The sequence below is a fragment of the Trachypithecus francoisi genome, unplaced genomic scaffold, assembly GCF_009764315.1.
Source record: "Trachypithecus francoisi isolate TF-2019V2 unplaced genomic scaffold, Tfra_2.0 Lachesis_group14, whole genome shotgun sequence".
Lineage (NCBI taxonomy): Eukaryota > Metazoa > Chordata > Mammalia > Primates > Cercopithecidae > Trachypithecus > Trachypithecus francoisi.
In genome coordinates this window covers 15,989,784-16,006,978 of record NW_022681459.1, presented here as the reverse complement: position 1 = coordinate 16,006,978, position 17,195 = coordinate 15,989,784, and the positions used below count along the sequence as shown (strand labels likewise).

Genomic DNA, 17,195 nt, shown 5'->3' with positions numbered 1-17,195 from the left:
CAGAAACTTGTCTGGATGGATAAGATTATTCTAACATCAGGCATCTGTAAGTCATGCCCAATATTTACTTAGGGAAAAAAGGCTATAATTCTGTTATATAATTCTTAATCTGTGAAAACAATAATTTATAATATTAATAATCATGAATGAAGAAGGAAGAGTTTCAAATTTTTTTTTTTTTAACTCCCAACCTGATTTCTGAAGAGTTTCTAATCTTGGCCTTAAAAGTATTGACATTTCTTTTTTCTTTTTTTCTTTTGAGACAGTGTCTTGCTCTGTTACTCAGGCTGAAGTGCAGTGGTGTGACCTCAGCTCAGTACAACTTCTGCCTCTTGGGTTCAAGTGATTCTCCTGCCTCAGCCTCCTGAGTAGCTGGGATTACAGGTGCACACCACCGTGCCTAGCTAGTTTTTGTATTTTTGGTAGAGATGGGGTTTCACCATATTGGCCAGGCTGGTCTTGAACTCCAGACCTCAGGTGATCCACCCACCTTGGCCTCCCAAAGTGCTGGGATTATAGGCATCAGTCATCTTGCCCAACCTGAGTTGATTTTTAATTACATAATTAATACAGGAATATGTTGTCCTTGTATAAAATAAAATCTTACAGATAAAGTTTAATTTCTTTTGACTGTAACTCATAACCCTGATCTCTTTTCTTGCCACTTTTTCCCACAAAAATTAACTACAATGATCAGACTGGTATGTTTTCTTGCAGATCTGTATTCTCTGTATTCTTCTTCTTCTTCTTATTTTTTGAGATGGAGTCTCACTTTGTTGCCCAGGCTGAAGTGCAGAGGCGCGATCTTGGCTCACTGTAACCTCCATCTCCTGGGTTCAAGCAATTCTCCTGCCTCAGCCTCCCTAGTAGCTGGGATTAGAGACGCCTGCCACTATGCCCAGCTAATTTTTGTATTTTAGTAGTGACAGGGTTTCACCATGTTGGCCAGGCTGGTCTTGAACTCCTGATGTAATCCACCCACTTCAGCCTCCCCAAGTGCTGGGATTACAGGTATGAGCCACCACACCCGGCCTATTCTCTGTATTTATATTATATATATGCATAAATATATATATATTATTGTGGGTTTTAAAAACACAAATGCTATCATACTGTATATATTACTTGGTATTTGCTTTTTACTTAAGAATGTGTCTTATAATTCTTCCTATATATGTACAGATAAACCTTATTCTTCTTAAATGCTGCCTAATAGCCTATTGAATACATATAATTTATTTAGTCATTCTCCAATATATAAGCATAGGTTGCTTACAATTATCTTCCTATTATAAAGTTTTTGTGAACATCCGTCTCTTTGTGTGACTTTTTTTTTTTTTTTTTTGAGGCAGAGTCTGCTCTGTTACCCAGGCTGGAGTGCAGTGGCACGATCTCAGCTCACTGCAGCATTTGCCTCCCGGATTCCAGAGATTCTTGTGCCTCAGCCTCCCAAGTAGCTGGGATTACAGGCGCCTGCCATCAGGCCCAGCTAATTTTTGTATTTTTAGTAGAGACGGGGTTTTGCCATGTTGGCCAGTCTGGTCTCGAACACCTGACATCAGGTGATCCACCTGCCTCGGCCTCCCAAAGTGCTGGGATTACAGACGTGAGCCTCTACACCCGGCTTTTGTGTGCATTTTAAACTTAGGGTCAAGTCGGGAAAACAGAAATCACATTAGTTATTGAGAAATATTTTAATATGGGAAATTGGTCAAAAGGAATTATAAAAGGTAACAGGTAATCACTGGAGGTAGCAGCTACCATTCTTAGAGCTAGGAAAGGATGGAACAAAAGAAGTGGTTGCAGTCATCAGAACCTAAAAGCTTGGAGGAGGGCCCTGAACACCTTAGTTCAGGTCTATGAAGAATGTAGAGAGGGTGATGGCTGGCTGTTGCTGGATCTCTGGAGCTCAAAGAAGGGATCCCACGGTGTTGGGGCTCAAACTCCTGAGGAGATGGCTCAAACATTGGCTATCTCAGGAGCTCAAGGGAGGGGCTCCATGAAAGTAGAATTCAGATCTCCCAGGAGAGCACTGACTGCTGCTGTGATCGGTAAGGGGTGCAATAAAGCTGATTTGTGATTGTTGGAAAAAGGATGGAGATTAAAACCACCTGCTGGCTAAAGCAATTGCTCCTGGCACGGTAAAAGGCAGCTGCTGCTGGCATGATGCTCACAGAATGGAGCAAGTCCCTTCTTCCTCTTGCCTTTGTTTCCCTCTAGTTCACCCTGTCGGTGAAGTCTAGCAGAAGCGCCCCAGTAACATGGAGTATAAAAGGGTGACTGCGTGGACAATAAACAATAACCAGCACACATTTATTTGTTTCTCTAGTGCGATTCTGAGTCGCACAATCACTAAGTTACAGGATTCGTACATTTCAAATTTTAATAGAGACCCCCACATTATACTCTTTTAAACTGCACGTAACAGTTTCAATATGAATAAAAGGGGACGGGGGGTAGATTTACAGAGAATATTGCCTAGAGCAGTAATCACATTTTAACAAGACTTGGGAATACCGTCAAAATTCAGGATCTGATTCAGGAGTTCCGAGGGGCCCGAGTTAGCCTTTTCTAACAAACGCACAGGTGATACTGATGATTGCATCATGTTGGAAGTCTAACACATTCCCATCTTCCCACAGCCTCTACCACAACATTCTATTGCTACCCTTATGTGAACTGCCTCTCTGGTGTTTCATGCCAGTTTCCTAGCCGGTAAGCAAGGAACAAACCTAGCTTCTGAAAGCGGGGAAGACAGGATTTGGCGCCATGGGTCCAATGCTTGGCTTCCTATTGGCCAGAAATGACATCACTCAGACAGGAGTGGCTTTAACTGTAACGTCTCCGGCGGCGGATGGTCAGGGACACAGCGGGAGGCGGGAGCGGAAGTGGGGCAGCAAATGGACAAGGTGAGTGGCGGAAAAAGGGCCCGGGGGAAGTTATTACAGGGAGTCCTCTTCCGGCGCCAGAGGCCGGAAGTTGTGTTCCAGACAAGTCCACCGGGGTCTGAGTGCTCAGAATACACCTGCAACCGCGACCATGGGCGGGAAGAACAAGCAGCGAACTAAAGGAAACCTGAGGGTGAGTTGGGGGGTGGTTCGGTCGACCTGGGACCCTCGCTTCGAGGCGGCTGGCACCGCCCAGCGCGTTGCTGGAGGGTGTGTGGAGCGCGGCTGTGGGGAGGCGTGCTTTTGCGTGTCGTGTGTGACCTCTCTGTTGTGTGTGCGTCCCTGAGGGTGGTTTGGGTTATCTCTGAGCAGATTGGGGAATTGTGAGAGAAAAGGTGTACCATGCCAGAGCTGTCCCCATCCGAGCACACACCCACAATATTCATGAAGAAATGATAATGTATCAGGTTCACTGGAAGGTGATCTGGCCGAGGTAGAGGGTTGGTTGGGGGAGGGCAGCGCTAGGAAGAAGGAGAGTTGGGAGGATGTTAAAGTGAACCCACTGTGGAGGTTACAGCTGATTGTGCCTCTCCTTTGGGCTTCTTCTAAGCTAAAGCTTTTAGGATGGTATATTTGGTTTCTGGACTGCCTGTTACCCCTTTCTATCTGCAGTCCCATCTTCAACTCCCTCCTCTTGGTTTACTTCATCCAGCCACACTGATCTCTTCACTGTGCCTTGACCTTACCTGGCCGGCTCCCAACGCTCTTCAGTTAGGAGGCTCCAAACTTTGCTCTCCACACCTCAGTGAGGTTTTCCATGATCACCCTCTTGCAGCCCTTCCGCACTCCCTGTTCTTCCTACTTTGTTTTAAACTCCATTGTATTTATGACATTTATTGTCTTAGTTCACTAGGATGTAAGTATTTTGAAAGCAAATGTTTTTATCCTCGGAGCCTAGAACAGAGCCTGGCACCTAATAGACGCTCACTAAGTACTTGTTTAAAGACGACCTTAAAGTGGATTCGTGTAAAACTACACGATGAGGGGTTTGTAATGGTATTTTTTTTTTTTTTTTTTTTTGAGACGGAGTCTCGCTCTGTCGCCCGGGCTGGAGTGCAGTGGCCGGATCTCAGCTCACTGCAAGCTCCGCCTCCCGGGTTTATGCCATTCTCCTGCCTCAGCCTCCCGAGTAGCTGGGACTACAGGCGCCTGCCGCCTCGCCCGGCTAGATTTTTGTATTTTTTAGTAGAGACGGGGTTTCACCGTGTTAGCCAGGATGGTCTCGATCTCCTGACCTCGTGATCCGCCCGTCTCGGCCTCCCAAAGTGCTGGGATTACAGGCTTGAGCCACCGCGCCCGGCCAACTTTTTTTTTTTTTGAGACAGAGTCTGGATCACTGCAACCTCCACTTCCCAGGTTCAAGCAATTTTCTTGCCTCAGCCTCTCAAGTAGCTGGGATTACAGGAGTGTAACATCTCACCCGGCTAATTTTTTGTATTTTTAGTAGAGACAGGGTTTTGCCATGTTGGCCAGGCTGGTATCGAACTCCTGGCCTGAAGTGATCTGCCCAATTGTCCGCTTCGCCTCCCAAAGTGCTGGGATTACAGGTGTGAGCCACCATGCCCTGCCTCAGAGAACTTCGAATTTGATTTGGTACTAGGGCATGAATGATGACAGCATAATTTGGAGAAGACAGAAGGAAGTGGGGCAAAGGAAGGAAAGAGCGGTAGGAGATAAGACTGGGAAAAGTTGAGGTTAGACAGTGAAAGATCTTGTGAGTCTTCCTTGGTTTGGTCTTTAAACTGTAGACTCAGGATTGCCACCACAAATACCTCTAGAAGGTAGGCATGAAAGAATGTAGACAAAAGTAGGCATAGTCCAAAAAAAAAAAAAAGTGCCATAAATAGAATTGTTTCTTAATTTTTATTGAACTATGGGTATAGCTCTTAACATACAAAGATCATAAGAGTAACTATATTTTAAATTTAAAGTAGACATTTTAAAAAGTGCATTTAAAAGTAACAAGTTACTTAAATTGGAGACTGGACATTTGATACCTTCTCTTTTGCCCCTAGTTATCACTTTTAATTCTGTTATTTCAGCCTCAACTCCTTTAGATTTTAGCAATAATTACTTTTTTATTGTGTTTCATAATAAAACTGTTTACACATGAGACTGTAGAAAATTCTGATATCCTAGAGTCATCATATTTAGTTTTTAGAATTATAATTCACTAACTACTTCCTTTGTGGCTCTTTATTCATGTACCAATATTAAAAAAGGTGAATTGAATAAGTAATTCATTTTAATAAACTTAAAAAATAGAGAACAGCTGCTTTGCCTATGGAGTAGCCATTCTTTTATTCTTTTCTTTTCTTTTTTTTTAGAAATGGAGTTTCATTCTTTTTGCTGAGGCTGGAATGCAATGGTGCGATCTCAACTCACTGCAACATCTGCCTTCTGGGTTCAACCAGTTCTCCTGCCTCAGCCTCCCAAGTAGCTGGGATTCAAGGCATGTACCGCTACGCCTGGCTAATTTTGTATTTTTAGTAGACACGGGGTTTCACCATGTTGGCCAGGCTGGTCTTGAACTCCTGACCTCAGGTGATCTACCCTCTGCCTCCCAAAGTGCTGGGATTACAGTCATGAACCACCATGCCTGCCCTATTTTCTTAGTAAACTTACTTTCACTTAAAAAAAAAAAAATAGGCCGGGCGTGGTGGCTCAAGCCTGTAATCCCAGCACTTTGGGAGGCTGAGACGGGCGGATCACGAGGTCAAGAGATCGAGACCATCCTGGCTAACACTGTGAAACCCCGTCTCTACTAAAAAATACAAAAAAAAAACTAGCCGGGCGAGGTGGCGGGCGCCTGTAGTCCCAGCTACTCGGGAGGCTGAGGCAGGAGAATAGCGTAAACCCGGGAGGCGGAGCTTGCAGTGAGCTGAGATCCGGCCACTGCACTCCAGCCCAGCCCGGGTGACAGAGCGAGACTCCGTATCAAAAAAAAAAAAAAACAAACAAAAAAAACACCTTTTTTTGGAATTAGTCTTAAATGCTACAGATTGAAAAAAAAACGTAATGCAGGCCATCATTTTCTTTCTTGTTCACTCAATTCAGTTTAGGAAGTAGGCCAGATTGTTCCTTGTCAGGTGAGTTTTCCAAACACACTTTTGCTAGGTATTAGCAATTTTTTTTTTTTTTTTTTTTTTGAGACAGAGTCTTGCTCTGTTGCCCTGGGTGGAGTGCAGTGGCACGATCTTGGCTCACTGCAACCTCAGTCTCCAGGTTCAAGCCATTCTCATGACTCAGCCTCCTGAGTGCTGGGATTACAGGCACACGCCACCACGCCTGGCTAATTTTTGTGTTTTTAGTAGAGACAGGGTTTTGCCATGTTGCCCAGGCTGGTTTTGAACTCCAGGGCTCAAGTGATCCACCTGCCTTGGCCTTCCAAAGTGTCGGGATTACAGGCATGAGCCACCTTGCCTGGCCGGTATGAGCAGTTTGAATCACACATTTGGATAACCGTTGGCAAACATCCTTATAGAGAAATAAGAAATAGATGAGTTTAGATGGGTTGTGATGTCAGCTTGGTGGTCAAACTGAAGCATTTTCTGTTTAGCTGACAGTAAGTTAATTTCTTTCAGCAGTTCAAATATTTTCTTTCTCTGTATCAACTAACTTCCTTTTAGTAGAAGACTACTATATTGTGTATCAGTCAAACAAAGCACTGACTGTGATTGAAAACAAAGGAGTCTGTATTATAGATTGACCGTTGTATTGATTTTTATGGTTATAATAATGTAATTTTAGCCCAAAGAGGTTAGGCTAGGCATTGGAGTATATGGAAATAAGTGTGTCCACCCTCAAGGAACTCCCAGTCTAGAGGCAGCTATCATTAGACCTGGGCCATTGTGATTGCTTAATAAATATTTGTTCAATTAATGGGTGAATGAAAGGATGGGTTCTATTTATGAGTTAATTTTACATCTTTACATAGTACACATATGTGTATACATACTATTTATATGAAAGTTGGAAATAAAAAAATTCATAAAACAGCATTTATGAAAATTTTACCACATGTGATACATTCTGATTTTAAAAGCTTTAGTCAATTACTTTAAAATTCTATCATGGTCCATTATATTGATATCATGAACCACTAATGGATTGTATCCACGGTTTACAAAACATTCTAATGTTTAGGAAACGGAATAATTTCTAGGATCAGTATTGATGGATTCTTGGGAACAAAACCATTAATCTTTGGGGAACTTTGCAATAGATGAAATTTTAGGCTAGGAAAAAATAAAATAAAAGCTCATTCTGACCATGGGAATAGCCAAGGAATTATAAAGCTAAGTTTTGAACCCTTCCTGGACTCTGACTTTTTTTCTCCGTAATTTTCTTATCAGCCGTCAAACAGTGGCCGAGCTGCAGAACTCCTTGCCAAAGAACAGGGAACAGTGCCTGGATTTATTGGTTTTGGAACATCTCAGAGTGACCTAGGCTATGTTCCTGCTATTCAAGGAGCTGAAGAAATTGACAGTCTTGTAGATTCTGATTTCCGAATGGTGCTGCGGAAGCTTTCAAAGAAAGATGTCACCACAAAATTAAAAGCAAGTTTTCTTGTTTTCATAAAAATTATCAAGAAAATCCCTTTGTTAAAACAAAATGTCATTAGCATGTTTTATGTAAAGAAAAATGAACAATTGCTAAGTTCTTTTGTAATTGTACTTTTTTCTGACACACAGTCTTAAACTTAGTTGATATTTATTTTCTAGGTTGTAAATTCAGTTTGTTATATTGAACTTTTTAAAACTGCTTTAGAATTTTGGCTGTATAGTTTTTCCCATTAGGAAATGTAACTTTGACCTTGTAACTTTAAATGAGGTTTTTTCTGTTTGTAGATGTTTTATTTTTTAAAAAACAACTGAAGAGTTTCTACCATAGTAGTCTGTGAAGGAGCTCTTCAAACTATTCTCATATGGCATAAACAGAAATAGTGTATTCTCCTATTACATGAAATAGACCAAGCTTCCAGAACAGAATAATTAATAGCCAGTATTATGGTTGTTAATCCTAATGATGTTAATAATGACTTACTTTTAGGCTATGCAGGAATTTGGAACCATGTGTACAGAGAGAGACACAGAAACTGTGAAAGGAGTTCTTCCATATTGGCCAAGAATTTTTTGCAAAATTTCACTTGTAAGTATTAAAACTTTGCTAGTTTATTTCTGTTGTATATTTTTTGGTTGGAGTCATGGAGACTCCCAAATTTATAATGTTGATTTTTTGGTGAGGGTTATTAAATGTTATGTCAGCATTGTTATGCAGATTGAATTGTTAACACTTCAGAAGAGCATGGATATAAAAAAAGAGGTTGGGGCCTGGTATGGTGGCTCATGTGTGTAATCCCAGCACTTTGGGAGGCTGAGATGGGCAGATCACTTGAGGTCAGGAGTTCGAGACCAGCCTGGCCAACATGGTGAAACTAAAATGAGGCCAACATATCTCTACTAAAAATACAAAAATTAGCCGAGTGTGGTAGTGGATGCCTGTAATCCCAGTTACTTCGGAGGCTGAGGCAGAAGAATCGCTTGAACCCAGGGGCGGAGGTTGCAGTGAGCCAAGATTGAACCACTGCACTCCAGCCTGGACAACAGAGCAATACAACATCTTTAAAAAAAAAAAAAAAAAAAAGATTGGATTGTGTCGGGTTATGAAGAACATTTAGGAAGTCTGTTTTCAGAAATTAGATTGTTACTAGAGAATTACTCTGGTGCTTTCCAGTTTTAATAAATTTTGATGATGATTTTATTCCTTGTATATTTGCTGCAGAAGAATGAGAGTGAGTTGCTTAATTATTCAAGACCCAACTTTTTTTTTTTTTTTTAAACTGAGATGGAGTCTCATTCTGTCACTCAGGCTGGAGTGTAGTGGCGCGATCTCTGTTCACTGCAACCTTGTCTCCTGGGTTCAAGTGATTCTCCTGCCTCAGGCTCCTGACTAGCTGGAATTACAGGTGTGCGCCACCATGCCCCGCTAATTTTTTGTGTTTTTAGTAGAGACAGGGTTTCACCATGTTGGCCAGGCTGGTCTTGAACTCCTGACTGCAAATAATCCACCTGCCTCAGCCACCGAAAGTACTGGGATTATAGGCGTGAACCACCAGGCTCAGCCTCAAGGCCCAACTTTGAATCTGTCTTGAATACAATCCAATCTCATTGGGAGAAGGGGAGAAAGAAAAATTAATAAATTATTTTATATAGTTTCTGATTTAAAAACCTCGAAGTTATTGATTTAAAAAAATGATTTCAGTTTAGCTTAATACATAGGTGAATTCTTGGTAATGGGTTATTATAGCATATCCAGAAGTGTCTGTGATTGTTTTTATAGGCTAGAGCTATTTTAAATCACATTTATATTTTTAATAGGATCATGACCGTCGGGTCCGAGAAGCCACACAACAAGCTTTTGAAAAACTTATCCTTAAAGTAAAGAAACAGTTGGCTCCCTACTTAAAAAGTTTAATGGGATATTGGTTAATGGCTCAATGTGATACTTATACACCGGCTGCGTTTGCAGCAAAAGATGCATTTGAAGCGGCTTTTCCTCCAAGCAAGCAACCTGAAGCCATAGCATTTTGTAAGGATGAAATTACAAGTGTAAGTTCTGGAATTATTCTGAATCTTTTTTTTTATTTTAAGTATTTAATGGTTATAAGCATATAACCGTTTAGTAAAATGACAGCTTTTTTACTTAGGATTGTAGGGGAATGAGTAAGTAGAATATTTCCAACTGAAGGCCGAGCGCGGTGGCTCATGCTTGTAATCTCAGCACTTTGGGAGGCTGAGGCGAGAGGATCACGAGGTCAGGAGATCGAGACCATCCTGGTTAACATGGTAAAACCCCGTCTTTACTAAAAATACAAAAAATTAGCCAGGTGTGGTGGTGGGTGCCTCTAGTCCCAGCTACTCGGGAGGCTGAGGCAGGAGAATGGTGTGAACCCAGGAGGCGGAGCTTGTAGTGAGCCGAGATCGTGCCACTGCACTCCATCCAGCCTGGGCGACAGGGCGAGACTCCATCTCAAAAAAAAAAATAATAAAAATAAAATAAAATAAATATTTCCAACTGAAGATTGACGTTTTAAAATTCTGTTTAGTAAAATTGACCATTTTGGATCTTTAACAAAATTAACATTTTGGATTGGATCTTTCTACAGTATTTAAATTTTCCATTTTAATTTTGAAGTCTTAGTTATATTTTTAAAAAGTAGACATGTTTTATGTAATCTAAATAAATAATATATCTAAAAATAAATCTAAAATTAATTTCTCTCGTGTTTCCATTATCAATCTATATATACAGATCTACCTTAGTGTCTTTTTCTTTTAATTGGGTCTCTGGTATTACTATACATGGATGTACTATAGTTTATTTAACTCTTTTTATATTAAAGTACATTTGGATTTTTTTTCCAATTTTTATCATAACAAATGCTACTTCAGTAAACATTTTTAAGTAGATCTCTTCATACCTTTGTGGGAGTAATACTTACTAGAACTTCTAGTAAGCATATGTTGGGCCAAAGGATAAGAACATTAAAAATTTTTATAGATAATGATAAATGGCCCTTCAAGGCCAAGTAAATTTATACTCCCATTATCAGATGAAGTTTCTCCACACTGGGCCAATGCTTTTGCCATAAGTTTCTCATAAAAAGTTATCAGCCATACATGTTTGTGGCTTTCAGTGTGTCTGTTTCTAGTAGTGTCTCATTTCTTCCCCCTTCATTTGCTATTCCCAGTATATGCACTAGAAAAACCAGACAACAAAGTTGTTAGAATTATATTGAGAAATAAAAGTAGATGAAGTAGGAGTGAGGAGGGAATTGATAATTTTTAAATCTTTGCTTGTATTTATTCCCTTATTTAGTACTCCTATGTTTCCACAACACCCTGTGTATAACCCTACTTAAACATGTCCATCTGACCCTCTCTCCCCGCTTTCCTTTTTCCTTTCAATTAGCCATCCTTCCTGTGGCTCTCCATCACAATTTAAGTTCAGATTTCTTGTCTTGATATACAAGGCTCTGCATGGTCAGGTCCCTGCTTACCGATCTAATCTCTTCACCTAACATCCCCCAACACGTTACGTTTTTTTTTTTTTTTTTTTGAGATGGAGTCTCTCTGCTGCCCAGGTTGGAGTGCAATGGTGCAATCTCGGCTCACTGCAACCTCTACCTCCTGGATTCAAGTGATTCTCCTGCCCTACCTTAGCCTCCCGAGTAGCTGGGATTACAGGTGCCCACCACCATGCCCGACTCATTTTTGTATTTTTAGTAGAGACGGGGTTTCACTGCATTGGCCAGGCTGATCTCGAACTCCTGACCTCGTGATCCACCCGCCTCGGCCTCCCAAAGTGCTGGGATTACAGGCGTGAACCACCACGTCCAGCCTTCTGACACATTACTTGATTCTAGTACCCCATTTAAGTTCTTCCATTCTTCATTTCTCAGGTGTACGAAGTGTATTTTTCTAGGGAGAGGGTTTGTAGCTTTAATCATATGCTCAAATGGAGTTCTCTAATCCATCTGTAACTTAAGAATCATTGGTTGATTTAAAATGCCAAGTCATAAATGTTACAAGAGTGAAGTGTCATGAGTTTGGACACTAAGAGCTTTAGGAAATGGATTTTGAGACAACTAATTTGGCTCTTCATGGGCTTTAAAAAATAAATTTGTTCTTGGCTTTGTCATGGATGGATAACTGATTGTTGAACATATGGGTTATTTCTTCTATTTTAGTTTCCCTTTAGTTGGCTATGTCACAATTCGTTACAGCTATTGGCATTGAACTGTCTCAAGTTCCAAACCCACGTATTAGAGAGGAGTTAGGCAAATGACAATAAAAATGTCAGTGTTATAGATAGTATATCATACTGTCTATAAGACATGGGCTCTGGGTCACACCGTTAGTTCTAATCCCACTCTGCCATCACCTAGCAACTAGGTGTGTGACCTTGGGCAAGTTTCTGTGCCTTCGTTTCGTAATCTATAAAGCGGGAATTAACTTGTACTTCATGGAGTTAAGAGGATTAATTTAGTTAATGCCTAAAATGTGCTCAAAGCAATACCTGGCACATGCAAAAGCTCAATAAGTGTTAGTTATTGTTATTGCTGATAAAGCAGTTGCTGGAACAGTGGACTCCCTTGCATTACACCCCAGGAGGAAACAGACTTCTCCACATTTGAAAACCTCATACCGTCCTCTGTGATGGAGCAGAGCACAATGTATGGCATTCTTTGTGGGCAAGCAGGCTTACAGAAAGAGGGGAGAGGAAAGCAGAGCCTAATTTCTCTCCCAGATTCACATTCACTTCATTGCTGTGTGCAAGATAAATGGAGGAACCAAGTGGTCAGGAGTATTTATAGTTGTGTGGGGAAGAAGTATCTATCCTTCTTATTCCAACAGCAGCTAACCTTGGGAATTGATAGGGAAAGAAAAATTGGTAAAATTCATACGTTTCAGTTTTGCTATTTGATTCTTCTCTTAGGTAAGATGAGATTTATGGGGATTTTTAAAATGGATTTTATTTAACTAGGCTCTGTCTGTTCACCATTGACAGTTCAATAAAACCAAAGGCTTTGGTATTTTACCCCCTTTGTAGGTGCTGCAGGATCATCTTATAAAAGAAACACCTGATACACTCAGTGACCCGCAGTAAGTTGTATTATTTCATTGTAACTCATGTTAAGGATTTGTTTCACTCATAAGTATTCAGATGATTTCAATGTGACTTTTTTTTCTGAGACAGAGTCTCACCCTGTCACCCAGGCTGCATTGCAGTGATTCAATCTCAGCTCACTGCAACCTCCACCTTCTGGGTTCAAGTGATTCTCATGCCTCAGTCTCCCGAGTAGCTGGGATTACAGGCATGCACCACTGCACCTGGCTAATTTTTTTGTATTTTCATAGAGTCGGGGTTTTACCATGTTGGTCAGGCTAGTCTTGTACTTGTGACCTCAAGTGATCCACCCGCCTCGGCCTCCCAAAATGTTGAGATTATAAGCATGAGCCACTGGACCTGGCCCAATGTGACATTTTTAAAAAGAAGGAATAATATATGTAGAGATGAAAATAATATAATGCTATATGTGAGATGCTGTATTAAGTGCTTTTACTTGCAAGCTGTCCTGATATTTAACTTGAATTATCTGGGAGTTACACATTTGGTTGTATTAGAAAGAGATATTTGTATATGTTTCCTGCATTTACTTTTTGACAGTTATCAGAGGAAGTAGTTTAAGGTCTGGTTGAACATAGTTGAAGAATATAAATAGTTCTGTTGAAAGAGTAGTAAAGTATTTTGTTTACTTTTATATTCTAATTAAAGTTTTAAGAGTCCTTGAGGGAAAATAGTCTTAGATGGCTTGATATCCATTTCCTGGGATCACCCTTGTACATGCTACTGAGAACAGTATACTTTCTCACTTATTGCAAGCCTTGGCTTTTCATCTACTTTCACTTTGTATTAGTAGTAAAGTATGTGATTACATTTCTTTGTATGTTTACATTTTGAGGGGCATTGGCACAGAGGAAATAGAAGATAGAAATAAAGCAACTTTGGTACATACTTAATGATAAAATGTTTTAAAATGGAACTACCAGATATATAGTTTGGCTTATTCTGAATTTTTTAATATATTTATTTTGTTTTATATCAAGAACTGTTCCAGAGGAAGAAAGAGAAGCTAAATTCTACCGGGTTGTAACTTGTTCCTTGTTGGCATTAAAGAAATTGCTTTGCCTTTTACCTGATAATGAACTCGATTCTCTGGAGGAGAAATTTAAGTCTCTTTTATCACAGAATAAATTTTGGAAGTATGGAAAACACAGTGTACCTCAGGTATATTAATTTTTTTTATCTTAAGGCATTGCTCTGATTCCTTAGCCCCATCTTCTTAGTTTATGTTTTATGTTTATTGTTTATATTTAGAACTCTGCAAGCACATCTCTGTGGTAGGCCATTCATTTACTGAATTACTTCTCTTACTAGAATGTTACTCTGTTTTTACTTTTTTATTTAGTTTGGGCCTCAGATTCAGAATTATCAGTATGAATTACCATACTCCTTTGTTCATAGCACCTTAAAATTGGTGTGTGCAAGTCTCTTCTCATTTAATGTATTTATTTTTTCCCTTTTGTCCATCTCTCCATTCTCTACTTTCACTGGCTGACTGCTCTACTATGTGTAATATATGTGCTTTTGTTTGTGCAGTTGATTCTCATCATTCGTAGTAGTTACGTTCTATAAACTCATCATGAATACTGACTTAGTGAATACTGAGGCATTGCCCTTACGGGAAATACAGGGTTAGGTTCTTGTGAGCCTCTATTCACAGCATTTTTGTCAGTTGATAACTGATACAACCGGTACATAACCTTGTTTTATGTGTGTTTCTGTTTGAAGACACCTTTTTTCATAGCTATTGTTGAGTCATTATCATTGAACTCACGGCCAAGAGCATTAAAACTCATGCCTGGCTAAAGCATATCTAACACATATTTTCTTTGTAAGGCACATCAGAGCATTCTTGTGCTTAGATACAATAGACAGCACTTCAGTGCTGCTGCTTGGAGGCCATTTAAAACATGAAATCACCAATCGAAAGCACAAAAATTTGAGAAAATACTGTGAAAAGGACACTTGTTTACAGTATGAGAACTGAAATAAGGGAATGTTGCCTTGTTCAACCTCAGCTGGGAATGTGCACGTGGGTGACTCAGATTTTTTTGCCATTCTATGCATGTCCACAAATGACTGCAAGACAAGACACTGCAAGTTTTTTTTTTTGTTGTTGTTGTTTTTGTTTTTCCAGACAGAGTTTCGCTCTTGTCACCCGGGCTGGAGTACAGTGGCGCAATCTAGGCTCACTGCAACCTCTGCCTCCTGGGTTCAAGTGATTCTCCTGCCTCAGCCTCCCAAGTAGCTGGGATTACAGGTGCCCGCCACCATGCCTGGCAAAATTTTTTATATTTTTAGTAGAGGCGGAGTTTCACCTTGTTGGCCAGGCTGGTCTCAAACTCCTGACCTCAGATGATCCACCCACCTTGGCCCCTCAAAGTGCTGAGATTACAGGCGTGAGCCACCACACCTGGCCTAAGACACTGCAAGTTTTGATTTTGGGGTTACAAATACATTTTAGCAAGCAGGTGAATTGGCAAATATGGGATTTGTGAGGATTGACTGTATTTTTGAAAAATGTGCTTTTGTGTGTGCTTGAGTTTTTAATTCACATAAATGGTACTGTGTTACATTTTATTCCATTTATTTTCATTTATTGCTTTAAAAAAATGATCCCTCATGTTCCTATATATACAACTGATCCATGACTTCTACCTGCCTTGTAGTATTCAGAAGTTTGCATGTACCTATGTATTTAGCCTGCCCATTCCTCCAGTGATTGATCCTGATTGCCTCCAACTCCTTGCCTTCACAAGTAGTGCAGCAGTGAACATCTTCATTCATGTGTCCTTGGATCTTAAGAAACTATCGGAATTGCTGAGTCAGTAAAGTGTGTGCATACCTAATTTCCTAAAATAGTGCCAGATTGCTCTCCTGAATGGCTGCGTTACTGTAGACTCAACCATCAATACATGATGACCCCTTTACTGCATAATCTTATCTTCTAGCCTTTACTAGGCAGCATTCAGCTGCTTAATTTTTCAGTAGCCTAATAGGAATTCAGGTGATATCTCTCTTTAATTGGAATTACTTTCCTTATTGGTGATTTTGCATCTCTTCAAGAATTTTTAGCATGTTTTTGTTTTTGTGTTTCTTGTTCATTTTTCCTTTTTGGAGTTCGCTTTCTTTTTATGCAGGAGTTCCTTTTATAATCTAAATATTAGTCTTTTTGTCTTTTTTAAAAATTCCAATCTCATGACAGATTATCTTTTGTCATTTTTAGGCAATGCAAAAAAGCTCCCATTCTGTCACCTCTCCCATGTGTCTTATGTCAGAAAGAAATCTTAATTTTGATGTGATCAAAGTCACTGATTTTTGCCTTATGAAGGCTATTCCCACCTTTAAGTCATAAAGATTTTCTTATATTTTTAATTTTTTTAGCTTTATAGTTGTAGGCTTTATACTGCAGTTTTACCTTTCTTATAAAATCTTTACTTCATCAGTAATCTACCTTTTCTTTTTTTTTTTTTTTTTTGAGACAGAGTCTCGCTCTGTCACCCAGGCTGGAGTGCAGTGGCCAGATCTCAGCTCACTGCAAGCTCCGCCTCCCGGGCTCACGCCATTCTCCTGCCTGAGCCTCCCGAGTAGCTGGGACTACAGGCGCCACCACCTCGCCTGGCTAGTTTTTTGTATTTTTAGTAGAGACGGGGTTTCACCATGTTAGCCAGGGTGGTCTCGATCTCCTGACCTCGTGATCCTCCCGTCTCGGCCTCCCAAAGTGCTGGGATTACAGGCTTGAGCCACCGCGCCTGGCCGAGTAATCTACCTTTTCATTTCGTGTTAAGTATGGATCTAGTTACATTTTTCTTCATATATGGTGAGTCAGTTTTCCTAACATTACCTAGTAAACTGTTTATTCCCTGTTCATCTGTGGTCATGTCATTACAAGACATTAAGTTCTTAGATATTGCCGGCCACAGTAGCTTATGCCAGTAATCCCAGAACTTTGGGAGGCCAAGGCAGGTGGATCACTTGAGCCCAGGAGTTCCAAACCAGCCTGGACAACATGACAAGATCCTGTCTCTACAAAAAAATAATTAAAAAGTTAGCCGGGTGTGGCGACATACTCCTATTGTCCCAGCTACTCAGAGACTGAGGCAGGAGGATCATTTGATTCCAGGAAGTCAAGGCTGCAGCGAGCCTTGATTGTGCACTCCAGCCTGGGGGAAGAACGAGAACCTATTAAAAAAAAAAATCATACATTCAGAAATTTGCCTCTAAACTGTGTTCTTATGCATTGATCTCTGTTTCTGCTTATACTGGTGCCACTGTCAGTATGACATTATGATATGTCTTTTTTTTTGAGACAGAGTCTTACTCTGTCACCCAGGCTGGAGTGCAGTGGCATGATCTCAGCTCACTGCAACCTCTGCCTCCCAGGTTCAAGCCATTCTCCTGCCTCAGCCTCCCAAGTAGCTGGGATTATAGGTGCCTGCCACCTCGCCTGACTAATTTTTGTATTTTTAGTAGAGATGGGTTTTGGCCTGTTGGCCAGGCTGTTTTCTTGAGATGGAGTTTCACTTGGTTAGTCAGGCTGGAGTATAGTGGCAAAAT

General features: G+C 40.4%; 1 protein-coding gene across 1 annotated transcript in view; it reads left to right on the top strand.

Moving 5' to 3' along the window:
• The first annotated feature begins 2,889 nt into the window (after positions 1 to 2,889).
• LTN1 (listerin E3 ubiquitin protein ligase 1) overlaps positions 2,890 to 17,195 on the top strand; it is a 68,473-nt gene continuing 54,167 nt past the window's right edge. Inside the window, exons 1-6 of the mRNA XM_033232243.1 lie at positions 2,890 to 3,081; positions 7,304 to 7,507; positions 8,001 to 8,099; positions 9,329 to 9,559; positions 12,564 to 12,616; positions 13,622 to 13,802. Coding sequence (XP_033088134.1) covers positions 3,040 to 3,081; positions 7,304 to 7,507; positions 8,001 to 8,099; positions 9,329 to 9,559; positions 12,564 to 12,616; positions 13,622 to 13,802 — 810 coding nt within the window. The 5' untranslated portion in view covers positions 2,890 to 3,039. The remainder of the gene's footprint in view (positions 3,082 to 7,303; positions 7,508 to 8,000; positions 8,100 to 9,328; positions 9,560 to 12,563; positions 12,617 to 13,621; positions 13,803 to 17,195) is intronic.